Below are 27,553 nucleotides of genomic sequence, written 5' to 3' on the forward strand. Positions count from 1 at the left end.
GAAATTTGGCAGTGAAATCAGTAAGGACAATTATCATGTTACATCAGTTTTTAAGTGATTTATGCTTCCGCTTGGCACTGAAGTCTAACAAGACTTATAAAGGATGAAATTCCATTTTCACTGGACATCCCAAAATACGAGAGACTTGTGCTGACACAAGGAGATTATAAATGCATTATTATGGAATAAAGACAGCACACGTGTCTATTTAAAGCAGCCTTTATTCACGTTTTAGTAGAGTTAAAACATTTAAAAAATAATCAAATACATTGTATTATCCCTAATTATTTCAGACAGACAGAATCAAATGAATGCAAGGTGTGTTCCTTTTTTAGACCACTTATTTCCTTGGTCTTCACAAAGCCCCCATAACAGGAAAGAACCTCTGTTAGTATTTCAATATTTAGCAAGAGTTCACGCACAACTCTATTCATTCAAGCCCCATCACTCAAACAGGTGCTGTACGATCCACAGAGCGCTGTTCATGAAGCTATCAGACTCCGCATCCACATTGGACAGGGAGTGGTTGTTCCCCGGGTACATCAGCAAACTACACACCAAATATCAGAGCATCAGAAAAGGAACAACACATGGTAGAAAACAGACAAGTCAGAAAAAGCAACTTACCGGACAGGCACTTGCTTTGCCTTTAGAGCTCTGTAATATTCAATTCCTTGTTTGTGGGGTACACGCTTGTCATCTTCTCCGAGTACGAGTAAGACAGGTGTCTTCACCTACATTCATGTAACTGATTAGCACCAATTAAGTGCCCCCACACGCACATATATACGACACACACATTTATCCTTCATAGATCTACCTGTGACACATGTCTGACTGGAGACTTGCTCAACATTTGTTCCCAAATAGCCGGCTCATATAGACTATCTGCGGTGTAGTCAGAGCCAGCCTCAAACATGCACCTGTAAAATGTAAAAATCAGAAACAGCGGCAGTTAAAGTAAAATCTGGTACTTCAATTTCTCGTAGCACTGCAAAACAGCGATCAAGTAGTACGAAGAAAGTATGTCACACTACCAGTCCGGGATGTCTGTGGTGCAAACCATAGAGGCCAGATTGACGACGGGGTTGAGAGCCACACAAGCCTTGTAGTAACTGGGATATTGGCCAATGAGATGACAGGCTAAGAAGCCTCCATGAGAACCTCCAGCAACTGCCAGTTTCTGCCTGTCAAACTCTTCACCCTTCAGAACACTTTCAACAGCAAACTGGGGGTAAAAAACATGAAAACAACATCATGCAGGAGTTGGTAAGAAATGAATTGTGGGGATTGTTTCACAATTCCAACTCCAACAATAAAACACCAATCTAGTAACATCATCTGGAACACAAGTCAAACAAAAGAACCATTGCCACCTGATTATGTACAATTACCGTAATTTTCGGACTATAAGTCTTTCCAAAGTAGAAGTCGCACCAGCCATAAAATGCACAATAAAGTGAAAAAAAACATATATACCATATAACAAAACAAGAGTTCAACAAGCCAACAACTACTGAACTTCCAGCCACACAATCACAATAAAATCACAATAAATCACACAAGTCGCTCCTGAGTATAAGTCGCCCCCCCACCCAAACTATGACAAAAACCGGGACTTATAGTCCGAAAATTACGGTACTCATTTTACTTGAACGTCTTTGACGTCTTGTGTCCCAACATTGCCGGGCAATGAGAGGATATTGTCCTGGCCAAATCCAATCGATCCCCGATAGTTCACTGAAAAAAGATCAAACAAGCAAAAAATGGTTATGGATACTTTTGCAGAGTTTGACACAGTTTTAACATATTAAGGTCATTTTTTGCACTTTTTGGTTTAAGATTTCAAAGTTTCACTTTGGGATTTGAGCACACCTAACAACACAGCAAAGCCCAACTTGCAATACACCGTGGGGGACAGAAGCCAGTCCGCAACAGTCACAGAGTGTGGACCCCCTGTAGACATAAATATTTTATTGTTCATCGTTCGGTATAACAATCCCACTTGCAGTAATTCATTTATTAATAATTCAGCGGTAATTCATTATAATTATACTCAGTGCAACAAAAATAATTCATGTGAAACAAGGCAAACAATTTAAGAATAAGTCAAGTCAATTCTCTGTTTCTTAAGACAATACACCAGGAATAATGCAATGCAAATTTAAGTCAGCATAAGCACCAACCATGAGGATACACAATAAGAGGCAGCTTGGCACCGTCCTTTGGTTTTATTAGTAAAGCTTCAAAGTCAAGGGCAGCTGGAAAACAGAAAGTGGAATTATGTTTCATAAACACATAAATTGCAATTTCGAGTTGAGACAATTAGCAAGACAAAAAAAGTTAGTCATCTATATTTTTTTACTCATATTTTGTTTAATCATTACATCGCTTAACATGACCGGAATTTTCGGACTATAAGTCGCTCCGGAGTATAAGTTGCACCAGCCATAAAATGCACAATAAAGTGAAAAAAAACCCCATATAAGTCACACCGGAGTATAAGTCGCACTTTTGGGACAAATTTATTTGTCAAAAACCAACACCAAAAACAGACATGAACCAGCAACAACAGGCTAAACGATACGGTATGCTAACGTGACATATATACAAACGAGGAGCTGAGAACGCCCTTTATGTAAACAACCGCCGCGCGGCACGGGTGACGTCACTTGCAGTTCAAATGACAGTAATCCCTTGCTACATTGCGGTTCGTTTATCGCGGTTTCACTACATTGCGGATTTTTGAATTTTGAAAATTTGTGAAATAAATCACATTTAAGTCGCTCCTGAGTATAAGTCGCCCCCCCCACCCAAACTATGAAAAAAACCACAATTTATAGTCCGCAAATTACGGTATTACCAATAAATAAAAATGTTGCTTGGAAGTGTTTTAATTTTTTCCCCTCATTAAATATAGGAAGACAAAAAAAAATTCCATTATAACAAGTTCTTACGATATTGGCTGTTCTCTTGGTCTGAGGGAGGGGCCAACGTCAAGATCTGCCAATCAATTTCTGGCAATGTGTGAGATTCCTCCAGCGTAATCCAGACCATTTGTTCTTCAGAATCCCTGGTCGGAAGAAAACCCACTCTCTGGATACGAGACAAATGAAATCTCATTTCAAGAAAAACGTGAGGGTAAGTCCACTAGCCAAAGTGGCTCTAGGTCAGATATTTTTTTTAACACCTTAATGGAAACTAAAATTCCGTCATGCCATCTAATACTTGAATGAAAACCAGAAAAATCAATACCAGACTTGGAGGGCAGTTTGGTGAAGAGCAGCTTGCCACTATCAGATCTCTCTCGATAGTCAGCAGATTCCAGGCACCCATGGCAGACTCTACACAACACATGTTTACATTTGATTATAAATACAATTGTTGTGACTGAAAAGACATTTTGAACTAGTGAAAAACTTGCTGCCTCAATACATTAGTAACCACTCAAATAACCAGTCTGTTGTGGTTCTACATTTTTAACAATAGCAGTTTGTTGTTCACGGAGGGCTGCTCAGTTGAATGTATGTGCATATATTTCAGATTTTCTTTCCACACAAATTTCAAATAAATCATAATTGGACATGCAGACAGTCAAAAAAAAACCAAAGCATTCATTTGTAATGTACTTTATTGAGCCTTTGGTATGTCTTGACTCACTTGAGGTCAGCGAGTTGACGCTCCCTGTATTTATATCCACTGCCAGCAACTCCTTCAACACAGACAAGAACAACTTTTAATCTGGGACATTCAACGAGAGTGAAAAAAAAAATTACAATAGTATAATGCACAATTTGTATTCTGAAATAAGAAAGACCTTGCGGCTGCGCTGAGGACAGGCAAAAATAATTCGCTGACTATCTGCTGACCAGCATTGAGGTGGCAACTGAGTGCAATAGATGCCAGTGAAGCCATCTGTACAATCACAATCACAAACACAAACATTCAAGACTAATTATAAATGAAAAGTGTATAGTGAAAATAACAACAAATGTCAATTACCTTCTCTTGGTCTCTTTACCATGTCCACCACCACTGATGTCTTCTTAGTATACCAATCATACTAGACAGAACATCCAGAGAAGAAACTGTGCTTCAGCATTACAAGGTATACTCTCAAGAATACCACAACCCCCAACTAAACAACGACTCAAGAAAATGCTTCTGGTATAAGACAAAAAAGATAGAAATTGGGAGTAGACATCTATAGAGCTTTACCATACACAGTCGGCTACATTGCATGTGTGCTCCAAAGAGCGTATTTTCTAGGTAGACAATTCGACACTGGTCTGGGCTCAGCCTGGGGGAGAAGACTGCGCTGTCTTCTGAAGCCAACCGCTCTGAAAGGTAGAAAATATTCCAAAAAATAAGTGAGAAAAAGATTTATCTTCATAAAGTAACCACATTCATTAGTTCAATCTAGTTTACATTTCCAGTTAGCATATTCATAAACTAAGATAACTACACTTACCACATTTCCCTCCAGTGAGATCCACATAGTACAAAGATGACCTGAGGGGGAAAAATTATCAGGATGCAGGTGACGAACTAAATGAGGATTTTATTGTAAACAGAGTTAGCATGCACGGTTAGCACAGACAGACAATATGCCCAGATAACAATGAAGATTAAATTACCTCCTGTTCGGACAAGATCTGAGTCCAAGTCTTGAAGGTTCATGACACCATCCGACAAACACCACACCTGTGTCTCCTGGAGCCCAAAATGCCTTCAGAGACCAAAAGAGGCCTTGATTTTAGTCGACATTAAAAGAAGAAAAATCCTTGGAGACGTCCAATATTATCACATATTCATACCCCAAATTTGAAAGTGTTTAATTATTTGGACTAGTCACTAAGTCTAGCTCATATTTTATCAGGTCACTTGCAGATGCAGGGAGACATAATTGTGCACTAACCTGCCCTGGTGAGATATTCTCAGGCACGCCTTCTAACACAGAAACATTGTTGCCCTCAATGTCCAAAACACAGAGCACCGGGCTGCTCTTTTGAACCAGTTCCTCTCCCCAATCTTCATAGAAGACAAATTGCTCTCCCTTCAGATCAACCCAAGGGAACAAAAAGACACCGGTATTAGCCACACAACATTCAAGAGGAAAAATGAAAATGTCTCAGAGGTGTTGATTGAAACTACTTTGACGGAATCTTTTTTCTCTGATCTTAACCCGCCTTCTTCATCCACACTAGACGACAACGCTGAAGACTCGGTCTACAATCAGAAAGTCACACAAAGAATAACAGAAGTAATTTTAGGTAAACAAAGACTGACAAGATCTTTGGATGTTTGGGTTACATACAGTGTGCTTTACAATGGTAGTTATTGACTTTTAGGGATACTCTTGTCATAAATTAGACCTGTTAACAAACCTGGAAGAAAGACTCTGCCTTGGGTCTCTTTTTCTCAGCCACATACAAGAGGTGTGTCTCAGATTGGGACCAGACCAAGCAACCAAAGAGCGCTGAAGATACAGAATAATTTCTGTGACTAAAAATGTCCATATTGTTGTTTGTAAAACATTTTACATCAGGAAATAAGAAGTCATTGGGGTAACTTACCATCTTCATAAACCTTTCCATGCTTCTTTAAAGCTGTGAGATTGATGCTTTTCACCATGTTTTTATTCCAGATCTAAAGAGGTAGGTAGGTTAGGTATGTTTTTCGGTCATACTTGGTGGAAAAGGTTTGAGAGACACTGAGTATAAACAACAGCAAACCTCGAGAAACTGGTTCTCCTCCCCCTTTACTGTGCTTTTTCTGATAACAGCCCTCATTTCTCCAGATGGAGCATCTCTACTCAGCAACCTGTACGGGGAAGAAAACGTGTCTATCAGAAGTAAGAAAATAGTATGTATATTCAGAAAATCACTCATAAATACAACTATACAATTTGTACATACACTCCTTGGACCTTGGTGCAGTTTCCCGAAGGTGCAGAAAAGACCACAGACTTGTCATCATGGAATACAATGTACTGTTTGCAAAACTTGACATTCTCTTTGCTCTCCAGTTCACGCTGGCTCCATTCTGCAGCAGATATTCATAATTAATGTCAGTGATCATGGTAGGATCATCGGGATTTGTACTACTCAACGTTTGACGGTACACAAACCTGTGTAAATGTTACTGTATTTGCCTCCATACTGGGAGGTGATGACAGGTCCCACGTTTGCGCTGCTAAGTGAGGGGAAAAGGCTGAGCTGTCTGTAGACTCTTGCGATTTCTTCCGGGTTGGTAATCACCTGACAACACACAGCACATTTACTCAAACGACGTGCGATTGGCATCATTTGTCGCCAAGAGAAGAATGCCCTGTTCATTTTTAAGCAAGGGACTAACAGCTGGCCCGATTGGAACGTGCATCGGTCAAGCCAAACCTAAAAAAACTAAGTTAGTTAGTCACCAACAAAAGGTGGATAATACTTAATGCAGCCAAGCTCGAATAAGCTTTGTCTAACAATGTCTGACCAGGTTAGTTTGATCAGGAACTTCCTGGAGTGTATCAACTGTCAGTCAAAAGCAAAACAAGCTTATGTCTGAGCTAGCTTGGATAGCCGAACGATAACAGTTCGTTGGCAGAAAACGTAAATACCACCGCCGACACGATCGAGTGAGAAATTTGTCGTTTTTGGTCATGAATATGGTGATATACCTGTGACTCCATGTCTGCACGTTAGTAGTTGCTGTCAGGTTGTTAGCACATAAGAAAAAGAGGATAAACAAACTTTTGACTTTGGTGTCATTCAAAATAAATTAAATGGTAACCCAAAATAATAAATAACAACGAGCCCGAAAATTTGTAACTAAAGATACTACATCATCAGCTATATTTGGTGTAACTTTATTGGAACTTATAAATAAAACTCGTTTATAGTAGCTACAGCTTTTGATTATAACATTTTTGTTTTGAAGGAAATTAAACAACAGGAAGCAGTGGTAATAAAAGACCGACTCCGATAACGTCCATCCAAATCCTACTTTGTCTTTGTTGTCTTTTAAATGTTGATCATACTTGTCAATATATTTTATTCTTGTTTAAATTGAAATGTGCTCTTTTTCTTTTTAGCTCGAACACGTCACACTTTTCCTTGAACTCTTAAAAACAGTCGCGTCGCTTCCGTCAATCCGCACGAGTAGGTGGGGTCACAATGAGCCAAGATGGCTGACTTCGAGGAACCGCTATCAGACGAAGAGAAGGTTTGAACCTTGTTAACTTCTTTGATTCGCAGCTTCAATTGCTTTAACTTAATAACAAGTAAAGTTCACACAATGGGGAGGAAAGGCCGGGATTTCGCCGACACATTGCAATAAAAAAAGACTATTTCCCAAAAGAGATTTCGTTTACCATTTAGCCAGTGCTGGAGATACATCTTCAGCTAGCAGTATTTATTTCAGGTCAATAATTATGGGATCTACGCTTTAAATCTTTGCATACCATGAATCGGGATTAAATGCACCAGTTAGTAAACGTGTTAGTTTTCCGTTACTTCTGCTCGTCAGCATACACCCGGATGCATGTCAGCCAATGGGAAGGTTTTCTTGGGTTAAAGAGGTTTAGTTGCAGCTCAAATATTTTGTAGTCTCACATGACTTGAAGTCCACATTTCAGGTGGTTTAGTTCATACGGAGCCTAGACACCCCCTGAAATCAAATTGGCAGTAAATGTTTGAAAGCTCCAGTGATGAGGACCCACGCTCTTTTTAATAATTGTGGTCTTCAAAGAATATATGAACACTCATGATAATGTGACTGCACACAGTTAAGTCCCATTTGCATTAGCATCATGTTAATCAATAACAATAGTTATAGGGATAGGTATTTGCAATGTCACAATCATTTTTCTCCTAATCCTCTGGTTTTCAAAATGTCTTTTTGGTATAATAATAGGGGTTCACTTGAATGTGAAATGTACATATATATAACAGAAGCATGATTGTAGACAGCACAACCAAATTACAGTCTCATAAATACGATGTAATGTTCATATTATGTGTCTTTTTTTTTTAATCTCATAGGTTCGCATTGCAGCCAACTTTGTGACCCGTGCCCCACCAGGAGAGTTCAATGAGGTCTTCAATGGTAAGAGGTCTCTCAACATTATGTATTTGGATACATTTATAACTGAGTTTATTGGATATGAATAGCCTATATACACATATGTAGCCAGTCATAATGAAGCAAATCAGTTTGTAACTTTTATGGCACGTATATTGAACATAGTCGTGACTTAAGGATTTTGAGGCTGCCCATTGGACTTTGGTCATCATGAGGTGTATTTTTGTCTTTACAGATGTGCGGCTTCTTCTTGACAATGATACACTCCTCAGGGAGGGAGCATCGCAGTAAGTACCGTTTATTATGGATCAAACTATTTCCCCATAACATCAGACATCCTAACATGTCTAATGTGTCCAGCTCCTTTGCCCAGTACAACATGGATCAGTTCACACCTGCCAGACTCGATGGCTTTGAAGACCTGGTATGCGTCACCATAATCTTTCCTTATTTGTTACAGAAACACAGTTTTAATTATGTTTTTATTAACCTTTCTTGGTTTTATTCACACAGGTCCTGATTACAGAGCATGGTGACCTGGGTCAGGGGCGCTTCCTGGACCCTCGCAACAACTTGTCTTTCCGCTTTGACCACCTTCGGAAAGAAGTGAGCGACGTGCAGCCATATGAAGGAGACGCGTCTCTTAAAACCTGGAGGGATTCCTGCGACAATGCCCTTAGTGCCTACGTCAAAGAGCATTACCCGACTGGAGTCTGCACAGTGAGTCTTCTTCATTTCACAGGAAGAAGCAGTTTTGTTGATAGTGAACAATTCATCAAAAACATATACACGATAACAAATAACATCTGTATTGCCATGTTAACCAATATCCGACCACTAACCGTAGCAACATGTCGACAATATAACAATACTCGTAGGTAATTTTTAATCATTTGTGTAAAAGGACTAATGTCACTTCATCTTACTGAGTCAGTCTACTCTAGGTGTCTTGCATATTGCCCCCTGGTGGCCAAGGCATGCACAACAATAGGAGCACGATGTGGGGCTGGACGGCACCAATGGCTTTTAGTTTTATGCTACATTTAAATGGGAAAAAATAATTTGAGACACATACTTGTTCCATTTTCTCTCCTTATGTACTATTTCTGTGGGACAGGTATATGGGAAAACTGTTGATGGCCAGCAAACCATCATCGCCTGCATTGAGGGACATCAGTTTCAACCCAAAAACTTTTGGTATATTACCGTCTCGTATGAAAAGTTATCTAATGGGTTTGGTATAGGTTTAAGCAATTGGCTAAATTATATCACCAATAGATTTTTTTTTTGTTCCTTTACATCAATGATTGTCAGTTAAAGTTGTTCTTGATTTGATGCCAAACAGGAATGGTCGCTGGAGGTCTGAGTGGAAACTTACCATTGGCCAGTCCACAGCACAGGTTGTGGGAGTGTTGAAAATCCAGGTGAAGTAACCGCGGTGTACCTTTTTGTTTTTTTTAATGATGAATTAGGCAAAGATAAATGAGGAAGAAAAAAAAATCAAGACTAATTTTGCTTCTGCTATATCTAGGTCCACTATTATGAAGATGGGAATGTGCAGCTGGTTAGTCATAAAGAGGTCGAGCAATCGATATCAGCGACTGTAAGTAAACCTCAAGAGGAAGTCAAACCCACAATTTCCTTTCCAATAATATGTTGTATCTACCCCCAATAGTCTAAACACGGCATTAAGCCATAATAGTTTTTCAAACCTTCTGTGTCACTCCAAATCATTAAATTCTTCAAGCTCTTCGTCCTCCGTGTCACTTACAAACAAAGCCGCTAATGATGCCGCTAGTACGTGGGGCCCTTTGTCATCTTCGTCATCCCGTGATCGAATCTTTGTCCAAATAAACTTGACTTGACTTTATGTAAACAACCGCCGCGCTGCTGATGTCACTGGAAATTCGAATTACAGCAATTCCTTGCTACATCGCGGTTTTTTAAGTCGCCCCCCACCCCACCAAATCTAAGAGAAAAAAAAACGCGACTTATAGTCCGAAAATTACGGTAGTTTGCATTTTTAATTCATATTCCACAAACAAAAGATCAATCACAATGACTGGTTGGGCGTCACACAACATATTATTACAAAGACAATCTGTGTGTTGATTTCTCCTTTAAAAATGGTGTAGATTGCAAATAGAATGACTTTATTGTATCTCAAACAGAGTGAAACTCAAGCGGCTAAGGAATTTGTTGACATTATCGAAAATGCTGAAAATGATTACCAGGTAAGCAGTTTAATACCTCAGGTAGCAGTTTAATGAGATACATGAAGTAAAAATATCTGTATGCCAAGGTAATGTACTGATTACCACTTTTGACTACCAGACAGCAATCAGTGAGAACTACCAGGCCATGTCTGATACAACGTTTAAGGCTCTACGTCGCCAGCTGCCCGTCACACGCACCAAGATCGACTGGAACAAAATTCTAAGTTACAAAATTGGCAAGGAGATGCAAAATGTCTAGTGGAAGGTCGGCGAGAGGGAGATTCAAGCTACCTAATCACTTAACCAACCTGGACTTAACCAAACCAAAATGATAGTAGTTTGGGGCAAGGAATCCATGAAAAAGAAAACAACTCATCAAAACCTCAATTTGCAGACTGTAATACATGCATGTCTGATTGGGGCAGAATGAAGGAGATCATCATAGTTTGTAGTAAGTGGTTGTAAAAATTGTGCAGAACAACATATTGATAAAGACTTGGGGATGAAGAAGAACATAACTAAAAAAAAATGCTTTGTCTTGCTTTGGTAACATCACCTCCACTGCTGTCCTTTTCTGTTACAAAACATTAAAAACCATTTGCCCAAATCTCTTTCCAATGGTAAAGAACTCCATTCTCCCACCCACGGATGCGCATTTCTATTTTAATATGCTGTTTTCTTTTGGAGTCATGAAATGCTCTACTGTATGTAATGTGTTGGTCAATGCCCAGTGCACATGAAAAGCAAGATGTTAACCTCTGTAGGGCCACATCAAACTGCATCTGTATACCAATACTTCAGAGCAGACATATTTTTGGATGGATGCTCAAACTGTGCTGATCGGTTGTAGATGTGTTGCCTGTACTGCCCCATTCTGTTGTATGAATTAAAGGACAGAAGAACATGCCTGCATTGCTGTTATTGCACCCATGCAAGAGTCAAAAGATTATCTAAGTGTGTAAAAAGACAAAACGGTTGTACACTGTCAGCACAGAGTTGTAATGTATTATTGGCTAAAATATTTTCCGATTCCCAAATACGTTGTTACATTTGTGATCTTGAGTTGTGTGAGTGAGGCCTCTCAGAAGATAATCTGCTCCTCCTGGTTGAAAAGCTATGTAAAGTCAATGTTGCAAATATACAAATGATTGAAAATCAAATCTGTTACAAAAACACAATACAGTTAATTTGGCATATAATGGCTACAATAGTTGCAGGAGTCAACATGAGTGACGCATCTCTACTATTTGGTTAACAACAAAGTTTCCCTGATTAACAGACATTTTTCTAGTACTGCAGTTTAGTCTCTGTGTACTTTATGTGCAATCATTTATGTGAGTGTATTTGATTTACAGTGAAGTAATCTTTAAAAAGCCTTTAAATCATGGGTGTCAAACTCAGGGTGCGGGGGCCATATACTGCCCACCACATCATTGTATGTGGCCTGCAAAGGCAAATTGTCCATTGTGCACTTCATGTGTCAATACTAAAACTACAAATTGTCTGCATTTGTTAAAAAAAAAAACTGCTAGCGATTTTGATTAGCATTCATCTTTTTTACAGTTTTTACCAGTCTTTGATTTCAAAACTAGTTGTTCAGTTTATTGTGTAGCCTATAACTGTATGGGTTGACAATCATAGTGGCCCTCCGAAGGAAACTATGACTACAATGCGGCCCATGACAAAACTTATTTTGACACCCCTGCTTTAAATAAACAAAACAGTTATCTTTTTATAAATTGGTTGCAACAAATTTGCGTTTCCTCGTCTACAACTAAAACAGTGTTGCATCAATTGTATTTTTTTTTATGTGTCTTGTTCACTGCTGATGTTTTCAGCATTCAGGGATAGTGCTGTGACAGTTCTAATGTCAATCTCCAGTTTCTACAGATTCATGGCATCCCCATTTTTCTTTAAACATTTCCACCCAAAGTTTCCTGAAAAATGTTGGGCGTTTGTAAAAAATCTCCTGTTTGTTTTATGGACCCTCCCAGAAATACTTGGCCCCCAAGGGAAAAAATCCACGCACCGCCAGTGGTAGTGGCTCACTATGGTGTGAGCAGGGAGTCCCTCCCGGTCGAATGTGTTCCTACTGTCATAATTTATAGTCATCTTTTATCATCATCATCAGAATTTATACAACACTAATCACAGAAGCTTCTTTAATGTTGTGCCATCCATTCTAAACATGCCAAAACTAGCTTCTATTCTCTGGCTCCATGCGTCTCTGTGCAGTCCTCCAAAGAGGAAGCTGTGCAAAATTCTGATGGATTAACATGACCCAGGTTGTGTGGCAAGTAGAAACTGTGCTTCAGTATGATGTGGATGTTAACTAGAAGACGATAAAACCAGGTCAGGTTCTGTTGCTCCTTCCTGTCTGCTGCCGCAGTTCCCCGGAAGCTCGGGGAACAAGCTGGCTCGGGCAGAATGACTCGGAGAGCCAGGAGTCGGACTCATGCCGGGCCTCTTCGGGGGAATCGGAGGAGGATGAGTCTTCTCCGATCGGGGTGTGAGAGGGGAACGGATACCCGGAGATAGCGGCCCAGAAGGTGACCTCCCCCCGGGAGGTGATGCAGCTACATTACGGTAGTCTGTACCAAACGGAGAGCTGCTCAACGCTACCATCTTGACACCGGCCTGTTGGCTTGTGAACCGGGACAGCACCTGTGTGACTGTATTGCGGGCCAGCTGCTTGGCTGCACTGTGTTCTGGTGGGGGAGGGTTGGAGGAGGTGGTGGGTGAGAGGTCCCTGGGGGAAAGAGGCCCACCGTGCTGTTGCTGCTCCAGCTCCGCCTGTGTTTGAAACTTGTGTCTGGCAGCTTGGAATCGCTGATTGACTCCAGCCTGGTAGGAGGACTGATGGAAAGTGGGGCTGTTGAAATGTTTGGCCAAAACTGGCGAGGAAACAGGAGAAGAGGAGAGAGAAGAGGAGGCGGTGCTGGAGGGAGAGTAAGTTACAGTCTGAGAATGGAGAGGAGAAAGTAAGCTTGCTCCTGCCCCATTTTCAAGCATCACTGTGTTTTCTGTTCCTCTCCCGTCCTGATTAAGGTTGTGATGCCCATTGAGTTTTAACACCGAGGACGTTTTCACAGGGACAATTATTTTCCCATCAGGCTCGGTCTGAACGGAGGTAGTCTTCGATGGTGACGTCAATGCCTCCTTTGGCCCCATTTTGGGCTCACTGGTTTCATCCAATCTTCTTTTCAACTGCTCAAGTTGTCTCCTCAGATCTTTACTCCTCTCCTCTTCCTCCATGAGCTTGACTTTCAGTTGCTCACGCTCTGTGGTAAAATCAGCAAGCTTTCTACTCGTTTGAACCTCAAGCTCCGCTGCTCTACTCTTTTCTTCATCGAGGAGCTTCTGGAGCTTTTCCACTGCGTCTGTCTCCTCTTTGAGCAAAGTACGGAGCTCTGAGACCTTCTGTGCCTCCTCCTGTGCTCGGCTGCTGGCTTTCTGGAGCTCCAGGCTAAGAGTGGATGAAAGCTGCTGCTGCTGGTTCAATGACTCCTCCGCCTGGCTCAAAGCCTCATCCTGTTCTCTCTCTAGTCGCCGCGTTGCTGCACGCTCAATTTCAAGCTGGAAAGTTAAAAGCATTGGTTAGTAAAGCAGGTTAGTTTATGGCCACAAGGAGACAGCATAACCCTGTCTTGTTGAATTGCTGCATTAGCTAGAACAATTTAGAGGTCCATTCCAGTTAAAACCCAGAGAGCTTTCTATACTGAGCCAGAACTGGGAAACATTTTGAATATAGATTTGGTTGCACGCACAATTGAGACGGTGCGGTGAGAGCTGTGTGCAGCTCCCAATAGGTCGCTACTATCAATATCTACAACTATAAAACTAGCATAATAGGAATTAAGATTTAAGATTAATGCTCGCTTAGGTTATATACCACGGGCATACCATTGTAATTTTCAATTTCATTTTATGCATTTTTGTTATTTTCAAAACTATTCTATCTTGGGGCTTTACATATTTACATAAGATAATAATAATAATAATAATAGGGATCCTATAGTGTCAAAAACTGAGATTTGACTCCACCATTTTTTTTTTTAAAAGCTGTCAGACCTAATTCAACTGTATTTGTGTTCTATGGTGTCTTTTCTGGTCATTAGGTTTTTATGATTGTATATTATACAGTCTGTATCTCTTTAAATTCAGCTTTGCTAGACTTTCAACAGTGCGCCCTAATTTTTTCCCCAAAAAGTTTTTCCAAAAACATTAATACTTGCACATACAAAAATCTCATTTACGGTCAGTGGCTGGCACTTGTGGGAATAAGTATTTCCACTTATCAGTGGGAATATTTTGTGATGACATACCATAAAACATCAATTCTAAAAGAAACTCAAGCTTTTCAAACAAATCTATTGGGGTGCAGTACATCATTAATTTGAATCACTGTACTTCGAAATAATTAGGCTCACTATCTTGCTTCAACAGCTTGGTAGAGGTATAAAATGAACTGTAATGACTCCATCAGGAAAAGCTGCGGAAAACTGTCTAACGTAAGGCCCTAATGTAGAGTCTTACGCTGCACTCCAGCATGTGTGCTCGAGCTGACCAGACATGTAGCTCCATTAGCTCACGTTTCCTGAGGCCATAAACCCCTGGGCAGGACAATCAAACAATGGCCTCTTCCTCATCTGTTTCCTCTCCACCAGCCACGTGCGTGTGCATAATGGTGCCTGTGTATGTCCATGAACTTTAAAAGCCCTGCCCACCCCACTGAGGTAAACAATGGCGCCCCGCTGATGTTTTACCGCGACCTCCCCGCTTTTTACAGTAAATCACGGCTTTTAGTACGAAAAAAAAAACAGAGCGGCAAAAATAGGAGGAAGAAGAAAAATAAATAGCAACACGATCTCCTCGGCTCTCGTCCGTCATGTTTCGGCAAGTTCGATACTTTTGGCGCCTTTAACACAAGCACATCCACAGCTATAGTATCATGCGGGTCAGCACCTGTTGCAACAGTTCATTTCGTTCTGTTTGCAGTATCAAGGAGAAATTGTCACTCTGTGAAGATTCATGGGGAGGACGCAGTTTTTCTTCTGCTAGATCGGCTATCATCTGTCAAACACAGATATATAAGACTGATTAGTAAAGAGAAAAGAGTAGCGGGTTTTACACAAAGGAAGAATAAGGAAAAATGACATATATGCATATATTAGGCTTATATGTTCATTAAGAGGCCATTTCTGTAAGTATATGCAGAGAAATAGAAAAAATATCAAAAATTGCAGCAGCACAGAGCTGAGGTGCAGTGTTCGATTCTGGCCTTTGCATGTTGAGTTTGCATGTTCTCCTCGTGCCTGCGTGGGTATTCCAGTTTCCGTCCCAAATTTCAAGAACATGTATCGAAGCCCGAGTGACCACTTCAAATTGCCTGTAGGTGTGATTGCGAGCGTGAATGGTTGTTCATCTTGATGTGTGCCCTGCTATTGGCTGGCAACCACTCCAAGGTGCAACCCCCCTACTGTCTGAAGTCTCTAACTCTGAGTGTGGTCGCAAAAAGACACCTAGATATGCATATTTACTCTCACAATCAGGCTATTGTACGAGCCTCAACGTGACACTTCTTGTTGTTTGGAATCATCACACATGCAAATTATACCTGGGTGTGTGTTTGACAACCTGAAAAAAGTGTGGTAAATAATTACCCTTCTGTGTCTGTTCTCAGTGGCGGCCAACTGTCTCATCATCCTTTCCTGCATCCTCTTGCAATGGGCCATGACCAGTTTGAGAACAGCCAAAGGGTTTGGGCCCACTCCTTGCCCCTGCAGACTTGCATGAGTCTGGGCCAATGTGCTTTCATTCTCTGTTGCTTTGCTGTCCCGTTGCAAGGCCAGGAATGGATCGCTGAGGTCATACTGGCCATAACGCTCTTGGATGAAAGCATCTTTGTGTTGAGCCTGAAGGACACAAACAAATCAATCGTATGACATTTTATAACTTACACTGACTGATACACTGACAGTGACAGTTACAGCACTCAATGCAGGTCAGTCTGTCACTTTTCATACTTCAGGATAGGGTTGTAGGATCCATCCATCCATCCATTTTCTGAACCGCTTTGTCCCCAGGGGGTCGCGGGCGTGCTGGAGCCTATCCCAGCCGTCATCGGGCAGTAGGCGGGGAACACCCTGAACCCGTTGCCAGCCAATCGCAGGGCACACAGAGACCAACAACCATCTGCACTCGCACTCATAGCTAGGGACAATTTTAGAGTCTTCAATCGGCCTACCAAGCATGTTTTTGGGATGTGGGAGGAAACCCACGCAGGCTCGGGGAGAACATGCAAACTCCACACAGGGAGGGCCGGAGATGAAATCGAACCCGCACCCTCCTAACTGTGAGGCGAACGTGCTACCCAGTGCTCCACTGAGCCACTCGGGTTGCATGATATTTAGGAAAATTAAATTAACAAGTAAAACAAATTAAATAAATGAATAAATAAATAAATACATGAACAGGCAAATAAGTAAGTAAATAAATAAATAAATAATATGGGTTTGGAGTGTTAATTGTATATCAATACTATTGCAAAATTTAAAATGTAAAACTGACGTTTTTATACTTGAAAGAAATACATTTTAATGTATGTGTGCGCGTGTGCGTGCACGTCTGTCTGTCTATGTGTAGAACATGTTATTGTAAGTGTGAGCACAAGCAGATGGTCTTCCTCCACAACCAAAACACAAAGGGGTGAGATTGTACACCCCCCTTCCAAAAGCAGATGTTAATTCCTCCCCAGAGATGCAGAGGTGAATGAGCATGCCATAAAATCAAATGGATGTTGAATGGATGAGGAAGTTTGTCAAAATATTTCAGAATTAAAGTTGACACATACTGTATTCTGCATGAGTCAAGGTCGTCGAAATGTCAAGAAATGAAGCATGATGGTGCACTACAAAAACAACACCACATTAACTCTTAAGCAGATACAATCAAGCTATTGTCATACGTTGCCCCAGGCTGTCCTTAAAGGACCCCGTCCTCGTCCTTCCCAAACGCAATGCAACAAATACTTCCGCCAATTTATCATCATTTCTCAGAAATGTTGCACGCTGGCAGTCTCATTTTTTTCTTCCGCTTGCTCATAGACGACTACAATATGAACAGAAACTTGTGCACCCTCGGGGCAACAGTAAAGACGCTGAATTTGAATCTCTGTCTCTGTCTAAACAAAGAATGTGACCCTCAGAGAAGAGATTAGAGGACTCGCACAAAGACACAGTCTCAATGCCTTCGGTCCCAGCCATTGTCTGCATGCCTGACCCACTCGGCTTCGTTGTGAGAGTTGGTGCACGCTGTCTTTTTCACTCGCGTCTGTTTGTATTTCTTTTTTACCTGTGAGCAAGTTGTTCTAGACTGAATTGAGTAAAACTGCAGTGCTTACTTTTCCAATTCCCCGAGATGACCATTGAGCTAGTGTGTGGTGCCTTTTTCATTTATTTACAAGATAGTCGTACTCATAATAACAGGGTGTGCTTTCTTTTATGAGAATGTCGCAAGACTCACTTCTCTGCAGCCAAGGACGACAAATTTCTTCACAATCAAACCGGATAAAGGAACTGATTGAACAATAATGATGCACTTGGAATTTTTCTCCTGGCAATGAAAACAACCCTTTAATCGTGCCTGGAATAGTTTTGCGACCAGAATAGGCATGCTACACATTCTTTTCCTTTTTTTTTTTTCATCAACGTGTCACATCCGCCGACTAATGTGACATGTGACTGACAACCTGACCTACACCTGCAGGGATCTAATGTCAGTCGGTTAGCTATCGCCGAAAGGCACAATCACAGCCTTGTGTGAGAAGACAAGAGCCACGGAGTCTTGTTTCCTCAGTGGAACCGTGTAAAGACTGTCAAACAATGAAATCTGCTGCTGGTGTGGTCATTAAGGAGGCCAATGGTACTATGAGAGAGCATTTCTCCTGTTACGCACACACAGTCAAGCGTTTCATTTCGCTCTTGAACAACGAGTTTCGAAATCAGAGACTAGTAAGAACTGTTTTTTTTTTTTAAAACATCTCTATTTTTTAAAAGACAATTTGCAATTTAAGTATTGACACAAATTTAATGCAAAATTTGTCTTCGCGAGCCAAATATAATTACACTGCGGGCCACATTTGGCCTGCAGGCCAGAGTTTGACACACATGCCTCAGACTAATAAATAACCTCACCGTCTTAAGGGGCATACAAGGAGACTGACACTAAGTAATGTTTAACTAACTTAGATATTAGTTGGTTATTGATGAGGAAGTAAGCCAACAGACTTTGCTCTGAGAATATTACTGTAAGTAGATTTGAGTAAATTTGGTAAAGCTGTTGCTTTCTTTTCCTCAGATGAACCGTATACAAAACATAAAGTTTTCTTGTCAACTGCTTAAACACAATCATAAATAGTGGCGCCTTGTGGTACAAGTTACTGACTTGATAAACAAATGGGCTTTTTTTATTTTTGTTTTTAAATCTAAAACAGGCGTGTATTTAGACATGCACAAAAGTTTACGAAATCCGGCCAATATCAAGTCAGATTTATGTAATTCCTTGCAAGTTGGACGTCCCCAATAATTGTCAATTAAAAAAAATAGAATAATTGTCAATTGATTGTCTATGTGAAGCCCTTTGAGACTGCTTGTGATTTAGGGCTATACAAATAAACTTGACTTGACTTGACTTGACAATAAAAGAATTGTCTACACTTGGAAAACCACATCATCATGTGATGACAAAGCAAATAAAAATAACAAAAGAATATGACGGGGAAAAAAGCTGTGGGAATGTGGCTGCAGCATTCTAATCACACATAGTCTATAAGGTCTTGAGAACCTTGAAAATCCATTCTATTAGACCCAAGAGAACTTTTAGCTCTCAGAAAAGGAGCACCACTCCCAGTTTCATGTCTTAAACGGGCATTCCTTTAAGGTACAAGCCCTCAGAGCCATTCATGCCTGACGGACAGATATTTGCTCTTTCCCTATTTGATAAAGACAAGTCAAAAGCTACGCCACTCCCACTGGAATATGACCTGTTTGTGGTCTCATGTGCTCAGGAATTTTCCCTCTAGAGCAATTGGTTGTTCAAGTCCTCTGTTAGGGAATCTTCAAAGCTGCAATGGGTAGTATAATTAAACGAGAAAGGTCATGGGTCAATATGAGACTGTCAAACTTTGAGTTTTAATGGATTTTACAAATGTTGGAATGTGAGCAAGACACCAGTAATTATTGTTTGACCCTTTAATATACAACCAAGGTGGTGGCCCCGAATGAAACTATCAGTGAAATATGAATAGACATTTTTGTAGCACCGCTACTTGTCAGAACAGCTGTCCTGTATTTCTTGGACAGTCCACAGAGGAAAGGATGAAAGGCAGTGATTTTGGAAGACCACAGAGACAACACCCAACCTCTAAACAACTCTCTGGAGACCACAAGAGTGTGTTGTGTGTGTGTGTGTGTGTGTGTGTGTGTGTGTGTGTGTGTGTGTGTGTGTGTGTGTGTGTGTGTGTGTGTGTGTGTGTGTGTGTGTGTGTGTGTGTGTGTGTGCGTGATTGGGCAGATGGGACAAGGGCCGTGGTTGATTAAGAGCTGCCTTGAATATTGTTGTGTTACATGATTGTGGTGTGGGACGCTAAAAGGAAGACAGCAAAGCTTGAAATACAAAGAAAGGACGCACAATGAGGCGACAATCCACTTGTCCAAAGCCTGATTGCTGGGGGCTTGTTTTGTGCCATACATGCATCCAATCTGGACTAAGACATAAATAGCCCCAGATTGAAATGCTTCAAGACAACTGCGCTAGCTTCGTTTGTTGCTTATAACCCCGGTTACATCAGTGTGCTTTCAAGGCATTCAGCGACATTTAATGGGTTCCATTCAAGCATGGAGATGCTGCTGTTCTCAGACTGTGAGAAGCAATCGTGGGAGAACTAAATGGGAGCTTCCTCAAATACTGCAAAGCAATGGAGCAGTGGTCACCGCATCCATGTAATATTCGATTTTCATAATCATATTGAACATTTAGCAAATAAATGTCCACCCTGTCATTGTCCACTGTCGGCAAGCTCACATACTGTATTTTTCTTTTTACACTGTCTGCTTGCATGTATAAAATGAGTATTTCTAACAGCACAGCATCCACTTCTACAATAAGTTCAGTAAAAAATCTCAACGTTCGTGTTTTTAAAGAAGGAAGTCTCTACCTTATGATGATATTTTACTTCTTTGTGATACATTGCTTGTATGATGGAAAGTGTGTGGAAATTATGTGCATTTCCCAGAACTGCAGTCCTCGCGTCAAGATCAATTTTCCATATCATGCCACGTTATTTTCCCAGTCGACAAATTGAGAACAAATCACTCGCTCCTCTCACTGAGCTAACAGCAAAAATGTTGACATTGGTGGAACCAAAATCCCACACCATTGTCTGTACTCATGCTGCTTCCTTCTTTTCCTGTTTATACATCCCCTCTCAGTTCAGCGACATTCTTTTTGCAAGCGTAATGCTGAGACAGGTTAATTTCAGTCGTAAAAAGATAACCCGTATTCACTGGCAGTGTCTCGAGGGAGTCGGGTGTTTTCTACCGTAATTTTCGGACTATAAGTCGCGGTTTTTGTCATAGTTTGGGTGAGCGACATATGTGATTTTTCACGTTGCTGGTTCATGTCTGTGTTTTTTTTTTCACTTTATTGTGCAATTTATGGCTAGTGCGACTTATACTCCGGAGCAACTTATAGTCCGAAAATTACGGTATTTGGGTTTACTTACCCTAAAGGCATGAATAACCACCTCCTGGGCCTCGAGCTCTCCCTCCAAAATACTGAGGAGTGTCAAGAGCTCCGCTCTACTCAGAGCTTCCACATTCATCTTCCCGTCCTAAAGAAAGAAGGGAGACAGGCACAGGGAGTGAGAAACAAGTGGCTAGGCCTTTTTGAACTGTTGTTTTTGAATCATTTTTGTCTGCCAAGTATTACAACACACAAGGAATTTGTCTCTGGTAATTGGAGTCACTCGAGTTTTACAGCAAACAAGCCGCTAAAACAAAATATACTGTTATGACTCCTCTTGTGGAAAAAAAAACTTGAATAGATTTCAAGACGGAGGTTTGCAATTCGATAAATAATTATTGTACTAATGGACAGGCTGCTTAGATTGGAGCTCATGCAATGTGTCAGGCATTCTGGGAATTTAAGGGCAATGTTGAGTGGTTCAATGTAAGATTCACCACGCATTGTTGCCTTGACATTAAAATGCGCCACTGATGTCGTTTGTCTTTGTAACTACAAGCCACCCTTAGAACGGTTTCATCCACATCCCTCTCATTGTAATTACGCAGCAACACACGAGTAAGTCTGTCATTTGCTTGTTATGTGCAACTGGCAAAAAAGACAGGAGCACATCAAAGGAATTGAAAAATTTAAATCATAATTACAGGTATGGATGGATGGATGGATGGATGGATGGATGGATGGAGGGAGGGATGGATGGATGGATGGATGGATGGATGGATGGATGGATGGATGGATGGATGGATGGATGGACCGACAAATGGAATTTTTCTTTTCACTCGTTCTTGTTCTGATTTACAATTGATATGATTCATCCTTATATGTTCCCGTTAAATTTTGATTCTGAATTTAGAAATAATCAATTTTTTTTGTGAATCACATTGGTGACACATAAATCAATTTGGTCAAATTATAATTTTACTTTGATGGTGTATTTGGCATTTACAAAGGCATTTAAAAACTTCAGACTGTTACAATTTTATGAATTTGCATGAAATTTCAAATGATTACGTTGTAATGAATGTTGCAACGAGAAGAAATTCTGGATCTCAATTTAGAAAAAATACTTGCATTTATTGCAGCTGCTTCACTTTCCACACTTGATTTCACAGTGTCTCCCTAATGTTTATGCTTCAAAGTGTCTCCTTGCTGTCTGGAGAGTCTGTAAAGTGAGTGCACTTGAGTGTTGTCTCTCAAATTCCTCGGTTTATCCTGTGGCTCAACTGACTGAAATGCCAAGTCAAACTATTTGCAGCAAGATTTTTGAAGGCTTTTGTGTGAAGAATCGCTCAGGTATTTTACACAATTGTAACATAAACTTGTTCCAGGCCTCTCATGGCCAACAGTATTTATTAACCACTTGTTACTTTCTTGCTGTTTTTTTGGGGAGGCTCTAGTCAACGTAGACCAGTTTTGCCTTGTTACCTGATCCTTGTAGCTCAACTTCAATGAAGAACCATTCCAACATTCCAGGGATGCCCACACCATAGGAGTCAACACTCAAGAGCAAATTGGAATCCCACTCCAAAGCTTGCAAAGATTCAAGAATCAGCTCTGATAAATCTGCAAAAGATGTCCCATATGCTTGTAACATTTTTTTTCCCATCATTAGGGCAGACATCAGAGAAGACAAGACGACATCCTTTCCAGGGTGCGTTCAGAGCAATAAATGATTATTACGGTTGTTCAGGAGCAGCAAATGATTCACTACTAACACTTGCCTCACAAGGACAACTGCAATTCTTTTTCATGGACGCACCATTCACTTGAATATATGAAACTCATCAGGAACATCAAATTAGAGCGAGCGATGATTGCAAGATCATCCATATCTCCTTTCTGCTTATTCCATAAACATGAAAAATAACTGTTCTGAATTGCATTCTTTATTGAGACAAATACCGAGGAGTTGCACTCAAACCATCAATATAATCCACTCAGCGCAGGTCAGATAACCCACCCTGCTTGTTCAAAACAGCAAGGAAATTAATCATAAGAAATGGCAAACGTAAAAAAAACACATTTATGTTATTCATACCTTTTATAAACCCTCGTCTCCCATGCGTCAATATTCCACAAACCCAGAAATTGTTGCTGCTGAAACGTTGAGCGAGGAGCAGTTCGCTGTCAAAAGGCGCTCCTACTCCAAAACCAAACAACACAGGGACAACGATTCAATGCTCGCAGCCAATAGCAGCCATGCTTTCTCATACTATGGCCAATGGCGGTCACGCTCTTCTTTAAGGAGGCGGGATTAAGGCGTTCCCGTTTTAGAGGGATAAAGCTCTTTGTTTCTCTCACCTCGAGTGAGTCTGGCACCCACCCAGTGTTTACATCTATTTCAATGGTTTATCAGATTATACATTGTTCGACACAAATACACAACTTGAATAAAGATGAGGCATGTAATAATAGCGATAATTCCTCAAGTATCCACAGAAATATGTAACTTTCAATACATGTAATTACAGATTCAACAAGAAATAGATTTTTACAAGGAAAAAATACGAATATAAGACGCACCTGCTAAATCGGCGGTTTACATTAGCGCTAATTTTGTTTTTTGGCTGAATTACGTCAATAACATCATTCTCAAATCACCATCACCTCTGGAATGGTTTCAATCGAAACGGATGTTTGTAGTATATTCCATAATGCAGTTAAAGCTTAGTGGTGTTACATTAGTACTTGGGGACATTGTATTTCAGATAAATCCAACTCCAACAATTTCGTGGAGTTTATTAAGTTGAAAGTGACAAAAGCTTTATGAATACTAACCCAGATCATAAACCTTAATTGTTCCTCAAGAACTCGAACAATCGTTTTGAAAATGTGACACTAGGTCTCCCTCTAAAGGCAGAATGATGGTACAGTGGTTTAGACTTTTTTTTTTTCTCCAAAGAATTTTTCAATTGGATATATTTTTACAATAAAAAAATAGTTGCATGTATCCATTTAGAATAGTTTGGTTGCAGTTTTTTCATTTTTTAAATTAAAAGAAAACTTTATTTAACTTGTGTAAACTCCGTGAGTCGTCACCTTATCGTGGTGGAGGGGTTTGCATGCCCCTATGATATTTTCTCAAATATCCTATGGTAAAATAAATGCATTGCAATACAGACAATTTAGTGAATTACTTTAAAATTAGAGAGCGAGAGAGCGAGTGAGAGAGAGAGCGAGCGAGCGAGCGAGCGAGCGAGCGAGAGAGAGAGAGAGAAGAAAAGCACAGTGCATGAAACCTGATAGATTCGTAAGTCATTTATCACATGAGAGAGAATCAGATTTCTCTTGCAGTACAATCTGCTGTGTCCGCTCTTGGCACAAGTTTCACTTTGATAGGATTCTTGGGTGATGTAAATCCATCTGTTGACAACTTCATCGGAATCTATGAGAATTAAAAAAAAAAAAAAATCAAAAACCCATTACAGCTTCCAAACGACTGAAATTGCTGACTCACGTCTGTTTCTTTGCAAGGGACAAAGCTGAAGTGCTGCAAGATCTCCACCAAGGCCAACTTCATCATCAGGAGAGCAAAACGCATTCCAATGCAGTTCCTTGGCCCTGCTCCAAATGGCAAGAAGGCGTACGGATCTATACTGTCTTTGTTCTCTTTGCTAAACCTAAAACAAAGAACATAACAAATACCCATCCAGGCCAGTTGCCAATTGCCCTCCCTTGCGATTCATTCTCGTACCTTTCAGGTTTGAAAGCCTCCGGTTCAGGCCACAAAGAAGGGTCACGGTGTAGAGCGTAAACGGGTACCATGATAACGGTTTCCTTCGGAATTGTCACACCATTGACTTCCACGGATGCCTTAGCCACCCTTTCCAATCGATTGGCGATAGGGTACAGCCTCGATGACTCGTTTATCACCATATCCAGGTATTCCATCTGCATCAGGTCCTCATAGCGCGGTCGAACCTGCATCGATGTCACGTGCAGTTGTGGGACACAAAACTGGCTGATGACAAACTACAGACAAGTTTGAAAAGTGACCTTGTCTGGAAATGTTTCATCAATCTCCTCTTGTAAGGCCTTCTGGATGTGAGGGTGAGTTGCCAGGTTGTAAGCTAGGAAACACAGTGAGCTGCTGCTTGTTTCATAACCGGCAAAAATGAAGATCATGGCCTGAGAGAGGATTTCATGATCAGTCAGACCTGCGACACAAATGCAGTATGATCAAATAACGACATGGAAATAAGATGTCCTATTGGAGGCTACTGTGGGTTTTTAAGCTTGTTTTGTTTACTTATAGAATGTTCTAAAAATGCCTTAAGACAATATTTAGGAGTGCGCAAGATATTTTAGAAGACCGTTGATCGATAGTTGGGGATGACTCTTTCAATGTATGTGCTGTATATCTCGCTCGTAATTTTTTCCACCTACCTTTCTGGTTGTTAGCATTTTCTTTACTGGATCCTGAACTCTGAGAGTCCACCATAAGCTGCATAAAATCTACTCGGTTCTGTCAGGACAGAAGACAAGACAAGCATTTTTCTTTGGTGAATTTGTTTTAGGGCAAAAATGTGAGTCCTAAATATAGTATAAAGTCGATATAAAATGACCAAATTGATCATGTCTTGACTAAATTATTACTTTGCCACTTATCTTGTTCCGATCAGCTTTGATGGTCTGTAGGAAATTATAGAAGAAAGTCAACACGTCGGCGGGGAAGAAAGACACATCCATCTTCTCCATCAGTGGCCGCAGGAACGGAAAGAGAACTGGTCAGAATGGGAAGAATTGCGAATAAAAAATAACAACCCACGAGGATGGCAGAGAGAAACACTTCTAACTTACCAATGAGCACAAGCATAGGATTCAAGAAGTCAAACTTGGTCATTTTCTTAATGTTGGCCACAAATGGATCAGTGGGGCGGTTGAGTGAATCGATGTCCACGCTGAAAGCGGTGCTGGTTACAACATCCATACTGTAAGGACCAAACATTCTGCAAAAACAAAGCACACACTCCGATGATAAGAACTCCCTTTTCTACTACAATGTGAAAAAAATAAATAAAAATCCCAACTCACTCTTTGACTTCAATGACCTCATCAGCATCTACTTTCCTCTGAAGACTCTTGAGGAGCGTACCAGAATGTTGCAGCATTATTGAATACATCTGCAAAAATATACACAATAACAATTATTAAGTACACTATTCTGATAGAAGAAAAAAAAGATTTTCAACCTCTTTCAGTCGACCACTTGTGAATGATGGCGAGAGTACACTGCGGATCCTCTTCCAATCCTCATCCTCTACAACTGAGACGGCATCCCTTAAAGGTCCATTGAGGCCCAAATCCTAAACACAGCAACACACAAAGCAAGAGAATGATTGTTTTCGTGTGGTGTTGCTTTACTGGAATCAGTTCAAATTGATTATCATCTACTTACCCGTCTGTTGGTAAAGACAGAATAACATTCCTTAACCAAGATTGTTTTGATCATAGCGGTGTCCATAACAGCTATGATAGGCTGTCTGCCATCATACAACCTGACAATTTAGTGCATCATGTAAATATTTGTTTTGAGCAATATGAACGCACATACTTGCCTACACATCCATACTCACCCCCACACTTTTCCGTACTTTTGAAAACATTCTAAGTCAAAATAATGGATGCCCTAACAGAAAAATGGAGAAGAAATAGTTACGTGTCAAGCATTCACATTATATGGCTGATAATGTCTTACCTGCCGGTAATTCAGAAATGTCCCAATAAAGGGCAAAGGTTTGGGACCTTTGATTCCTATTTTTTTGAAAAAGCCATAAGGGGCAGTTCCATATCTGGAGATGAAAAAAACAAAATAAAAATCATCAATATCACATACAAATGATTTTACAATAAAATACATTTAATCAACAGTCTCAATTCAAGCCACCTTCTCGAAATATATTTTTTATGTGTTTTTTAATAACTCCTAATTAGGTGATATATATATATATATATATATATATATATAATTGACTTTCAGGAGTGGTTCTAACTATAGCTCATGATGAACCTTGTAAAATCTAAAGTAAACATATCTAAACGTGACTTACATTGCCAGTAAAGTGATGACAATGGCTATTAAAGTCCACGTCTCAATAGAAAAATACAGAAAAGAGCCCATGTTGTCCCCTTCCGGTGCTGTCAACAATGTCCAGGTGCAGGCTGTGGCAATTAAAACTCCTTTCTGTGGTGTTCGTGCAGAAAAACTCCTTCTTATGCAACATAACACACCCATTGGTCCAGTGAGACCAAAGCCTGGGGAGGCGTGGCAAGATAATTACATAACACTCTTTTGTTCACACAAAGTGATTGGTCAGATTTAGAATATGAACTGAAACTTGCTTATAGGTTGTACTTAGGAAAAGTTATTTTATTTTGCTAAGAAATTGAAAATGTGAATTTTTGCAAGTTTTTGTTTACATGGCATTTAGCACACATTTTATTTTGATTGTAGTTATTGG

At 40.3% G+C, this 27,553-nt stretch overlaps 4 protein-coding genes across 6 annotated transcripts; 1 reads left to right on the forward strand and 3 right to left on the reverse strand.

Moving 5' to 3' along the window:
- Positions 1-207: 207 nt before the first annotated feature.
- On the reverse strand, positions 208-7,057 carry LOC147061533 (acylamino-acid-releasing enzyme-like). Of its 2 annotated transcripts, XM_085932603.1 has the most exons (23): positions 6,671-7,057; positions 6,131-6,260; positions 5,919-6,045; positions 5,736-5,823; positions 5,577-5,649; positions 5,388-5,479; positions 5,155-5,229; positions 4,919-5,056; positions 4,638-4,729; positions 4,472-4,512; positions 4,219-4,340; positions 4,003-4,063; positions 3,818-3,915; positions 3,661-3,712; positions 3,256-3,344; positions 2,958-3,096; positions 2,187-2,261; positions 1,876-1,956; positions 1,652-1,740; positions 1,038-1,228; positions 821-923; positions 628-734; positions 208-550 (listed from the first exon to the last, which is right to left on the reverse strand). In XM_085932603.1, exons 1-23 carry the CDS (start codon positions 6,680-6,682, stop codon positions 445-447), a joined length of 2,181 nt encoding a protein of 726 aa, XP_085788729.1. In that variant the 5' UTR covers positions 6,683-7,057; the 3' UTR covers positions 208-444. The 2 variants fall into 2 exon arrangements, with proteins under 2 accessions (XP_085788729.1, XP_085787902.1); XM_085931776.1 differs by lacking the exon at positions 6,671-7,057 and having other exon boundaries at positions 6,131-6,570.
- capza1b (capping actin protein of muscle Z-line subunit alpha 1b) lies at positions 6,334-11,195 on the forward strand. 2 transcript variants are annotated; one of them, XM_085937124.1, is made up of 11 exons: positions 6,334-6,602; positions 7,085-7,215; positions 8,034-8,097; positions 8,309-8,360; positions 8,434-8,497; positions 8,587-8,793; positions 9,191-9,270; positions 9,419-9,497; positions 9,605-9,676; positions 10,245-10,307; positions 10,408-11,195. In XM_085937124.1, the coding sequence occupies exons 2-11, from the start codon at positions 7,177-7,179 to the stop codon at positions 10,546-10,548; spliced, it is 861 nt and encodes a 286-aa protein (XP_085793250.1). In that variant the 5' UTR covers positions 6,334-6,602; positions 7,085-7,176; the 3' UTR covers positions 10,549-11,195. The 2 variants fall into 2 exon arrangements, with proteins under 2 accessions (XP_085793250.1, XP_085792447.1); XM_085936321.1 differs by lacking the exon at positions 6,334-6,602 and having other exon boundaries at positions 6,945-7,215.
- Positions 10,079-23,666, reverse strand: cttnbp2nlb (CTTNBP2 N-terminal like b). Its single transcript, XM_085933855.1, has 6 exons — positions 23,131-23,666; positions 22,518-22,655; positions 21,073-21,180; positions 15,953-16,204; positions 15,255-15,362; positions 10,079-13,865 (listed from the first exon to the last, which is right to left on the reverse strand). Exons 2-6 carry the CDS (start codon positions 22,578-22,580, stop codon positions 12,618-12,620), a joined length of 1,779 nt encoding a protein of 592 aa, XP_085789981.1. The 5' UTR covers positions 22,581-22,655; positions 23,131-23,666; the 3' UTR covers positions 10,079-12,617.
- Positions 23,667-23,815: 149 nt separating this feature from the next.
- On the reverse strand, positions 23,816-27,284 carry cyp3a65 (cytochrome P450, family 3, subfamily A, polypeptide 65). The gene is made up of 13 exons (XM_085935063.1): positions 27,143-27,284; positions 26,791-26,884; positions 26,669-26,721; positions 26,491-26,590; positions 26,285-26,398; positions 26,127-26,215; positions 25,893-26,041; positions 25,689-25,816; positions 25,479-25,557; positions 25,089-25,249; positions 24,787-25,013; positions 24,550-24,712; positions 23,816-24,477 (listed from the first exon to the last, which is right to left on the reverse strand). The coding sequence occupies exons 1-13, from the start codon at positions 27,211-27,213 to the stop codon at positions 24,370-24,372; spliced, it is 1,536 nt and encodes a 511-aa protein (XP_085791189.1). The 5' UTR covers positions 27,214-27,284; the 3' UTR covers positions 23,816-24,369.
- Between the last annotated feature and the right edge of the window lie 269 nt (positions 27,285-27,553).

This window comes from Syngnathus leptorhynchus, chromosome 1, assembly GCF_054491065.1.
Source record: "Syngnathus leptorhynchus isolate UIUO chromosome 1, UIUO_Slep, whole genome shotgun sequence".
Lineage (NCBI taxonomy): Eukaryota > Metazoa > Chordata > Actinopteri > Syngnathiformes > Syngnathidae > Syngnathus > Syngnathus leptorhynchus.

Bases quoted from the DNA above. Each gene is read 5' to 3' on its own strand.
- LOC147061533 (XM_085931776.1), bottom strand. From the start codon at position 6,338: ATGAACAGGGCATTCTTCTCTTGGCGACAAATGATGCCAATCGCACGT. The intron at 5,230-5,387 runs GTTTGTTAACAG...TTCTGATTGTAG, and splicing joins AGGCAGAGTCTTTCTTCCAG to ACCGAGTCTTCAGCGTTGTC. The intron at 3,097-3,255 runs GTATTGATTTTT...TCTCGTATCCAG, and splicing joins CAAACTGCCCTCCAAGTCTG to AGAGTGGGTTTTCTTCCGAC.
- capza1b (XM_085937124.1), top strand. From the start codon at position 7,177: ATGGCTGACTTCGAGGAACCGCTATCAGACGAAGAGAAG. The intron at 8,098-8,308 runs GTAAGAGGTCTC...TTGTCTTTACAG, and splicing joins GTTCAATGAGGTCTTCAATG to ATGTGCGGCTTCTTCTTGAC. The intron at 8,498-8,586 runs GTATGCGTCACC...TTATTCACACAG, and splicing joins TCGATGGCTTTGAAGACCTG to GTCCTGATTACAGAGCATGG.
- cttnbp2nlb (XM_085933855.1), bottom strand. From the start codon at position 22,580: ATGGTGTGGGCATCCCTGGAATGTTGGAATGGTTCTTCATTGAAGTTG. The intron at 21,181-22,517 runs GTAACAAGGCAA...TTCTTTCTTTAG, and splicing joins AGTTGAGCTACAAGGATCAG to GACGGGAAGATGAATGTGGA. The intron at 16,205-21,072 runs GTAAGTAAACCC...TGTGTCCTTCAG, and splicing joins TGGTTATTCATGCCTTTAGG to GCTCAACACAAAGATGCTTT.
- cyp3a65 (XM_085935063.1), bottom strand. From the start codon at position 27,213: ATGGGCTCTTTTCTGTATTTTTCTATTGAGACGTGGACTTTAATAGCC. The intron at 26,399-26,490 runs GTAAGTAGATGA...TGCTGTGTTTAG, and splicing joins CTGTCTTTACCAACAGACGG to GATTTGGGCCTCAATGGACC. The intron at 25,817-25,892 runs GTAAGTTAGAAG...CATTCTGACCAG, and splicing joins TCCTATGCTTGTGCTCATTG to TTCTCTTTCCGTTCCTGCGG.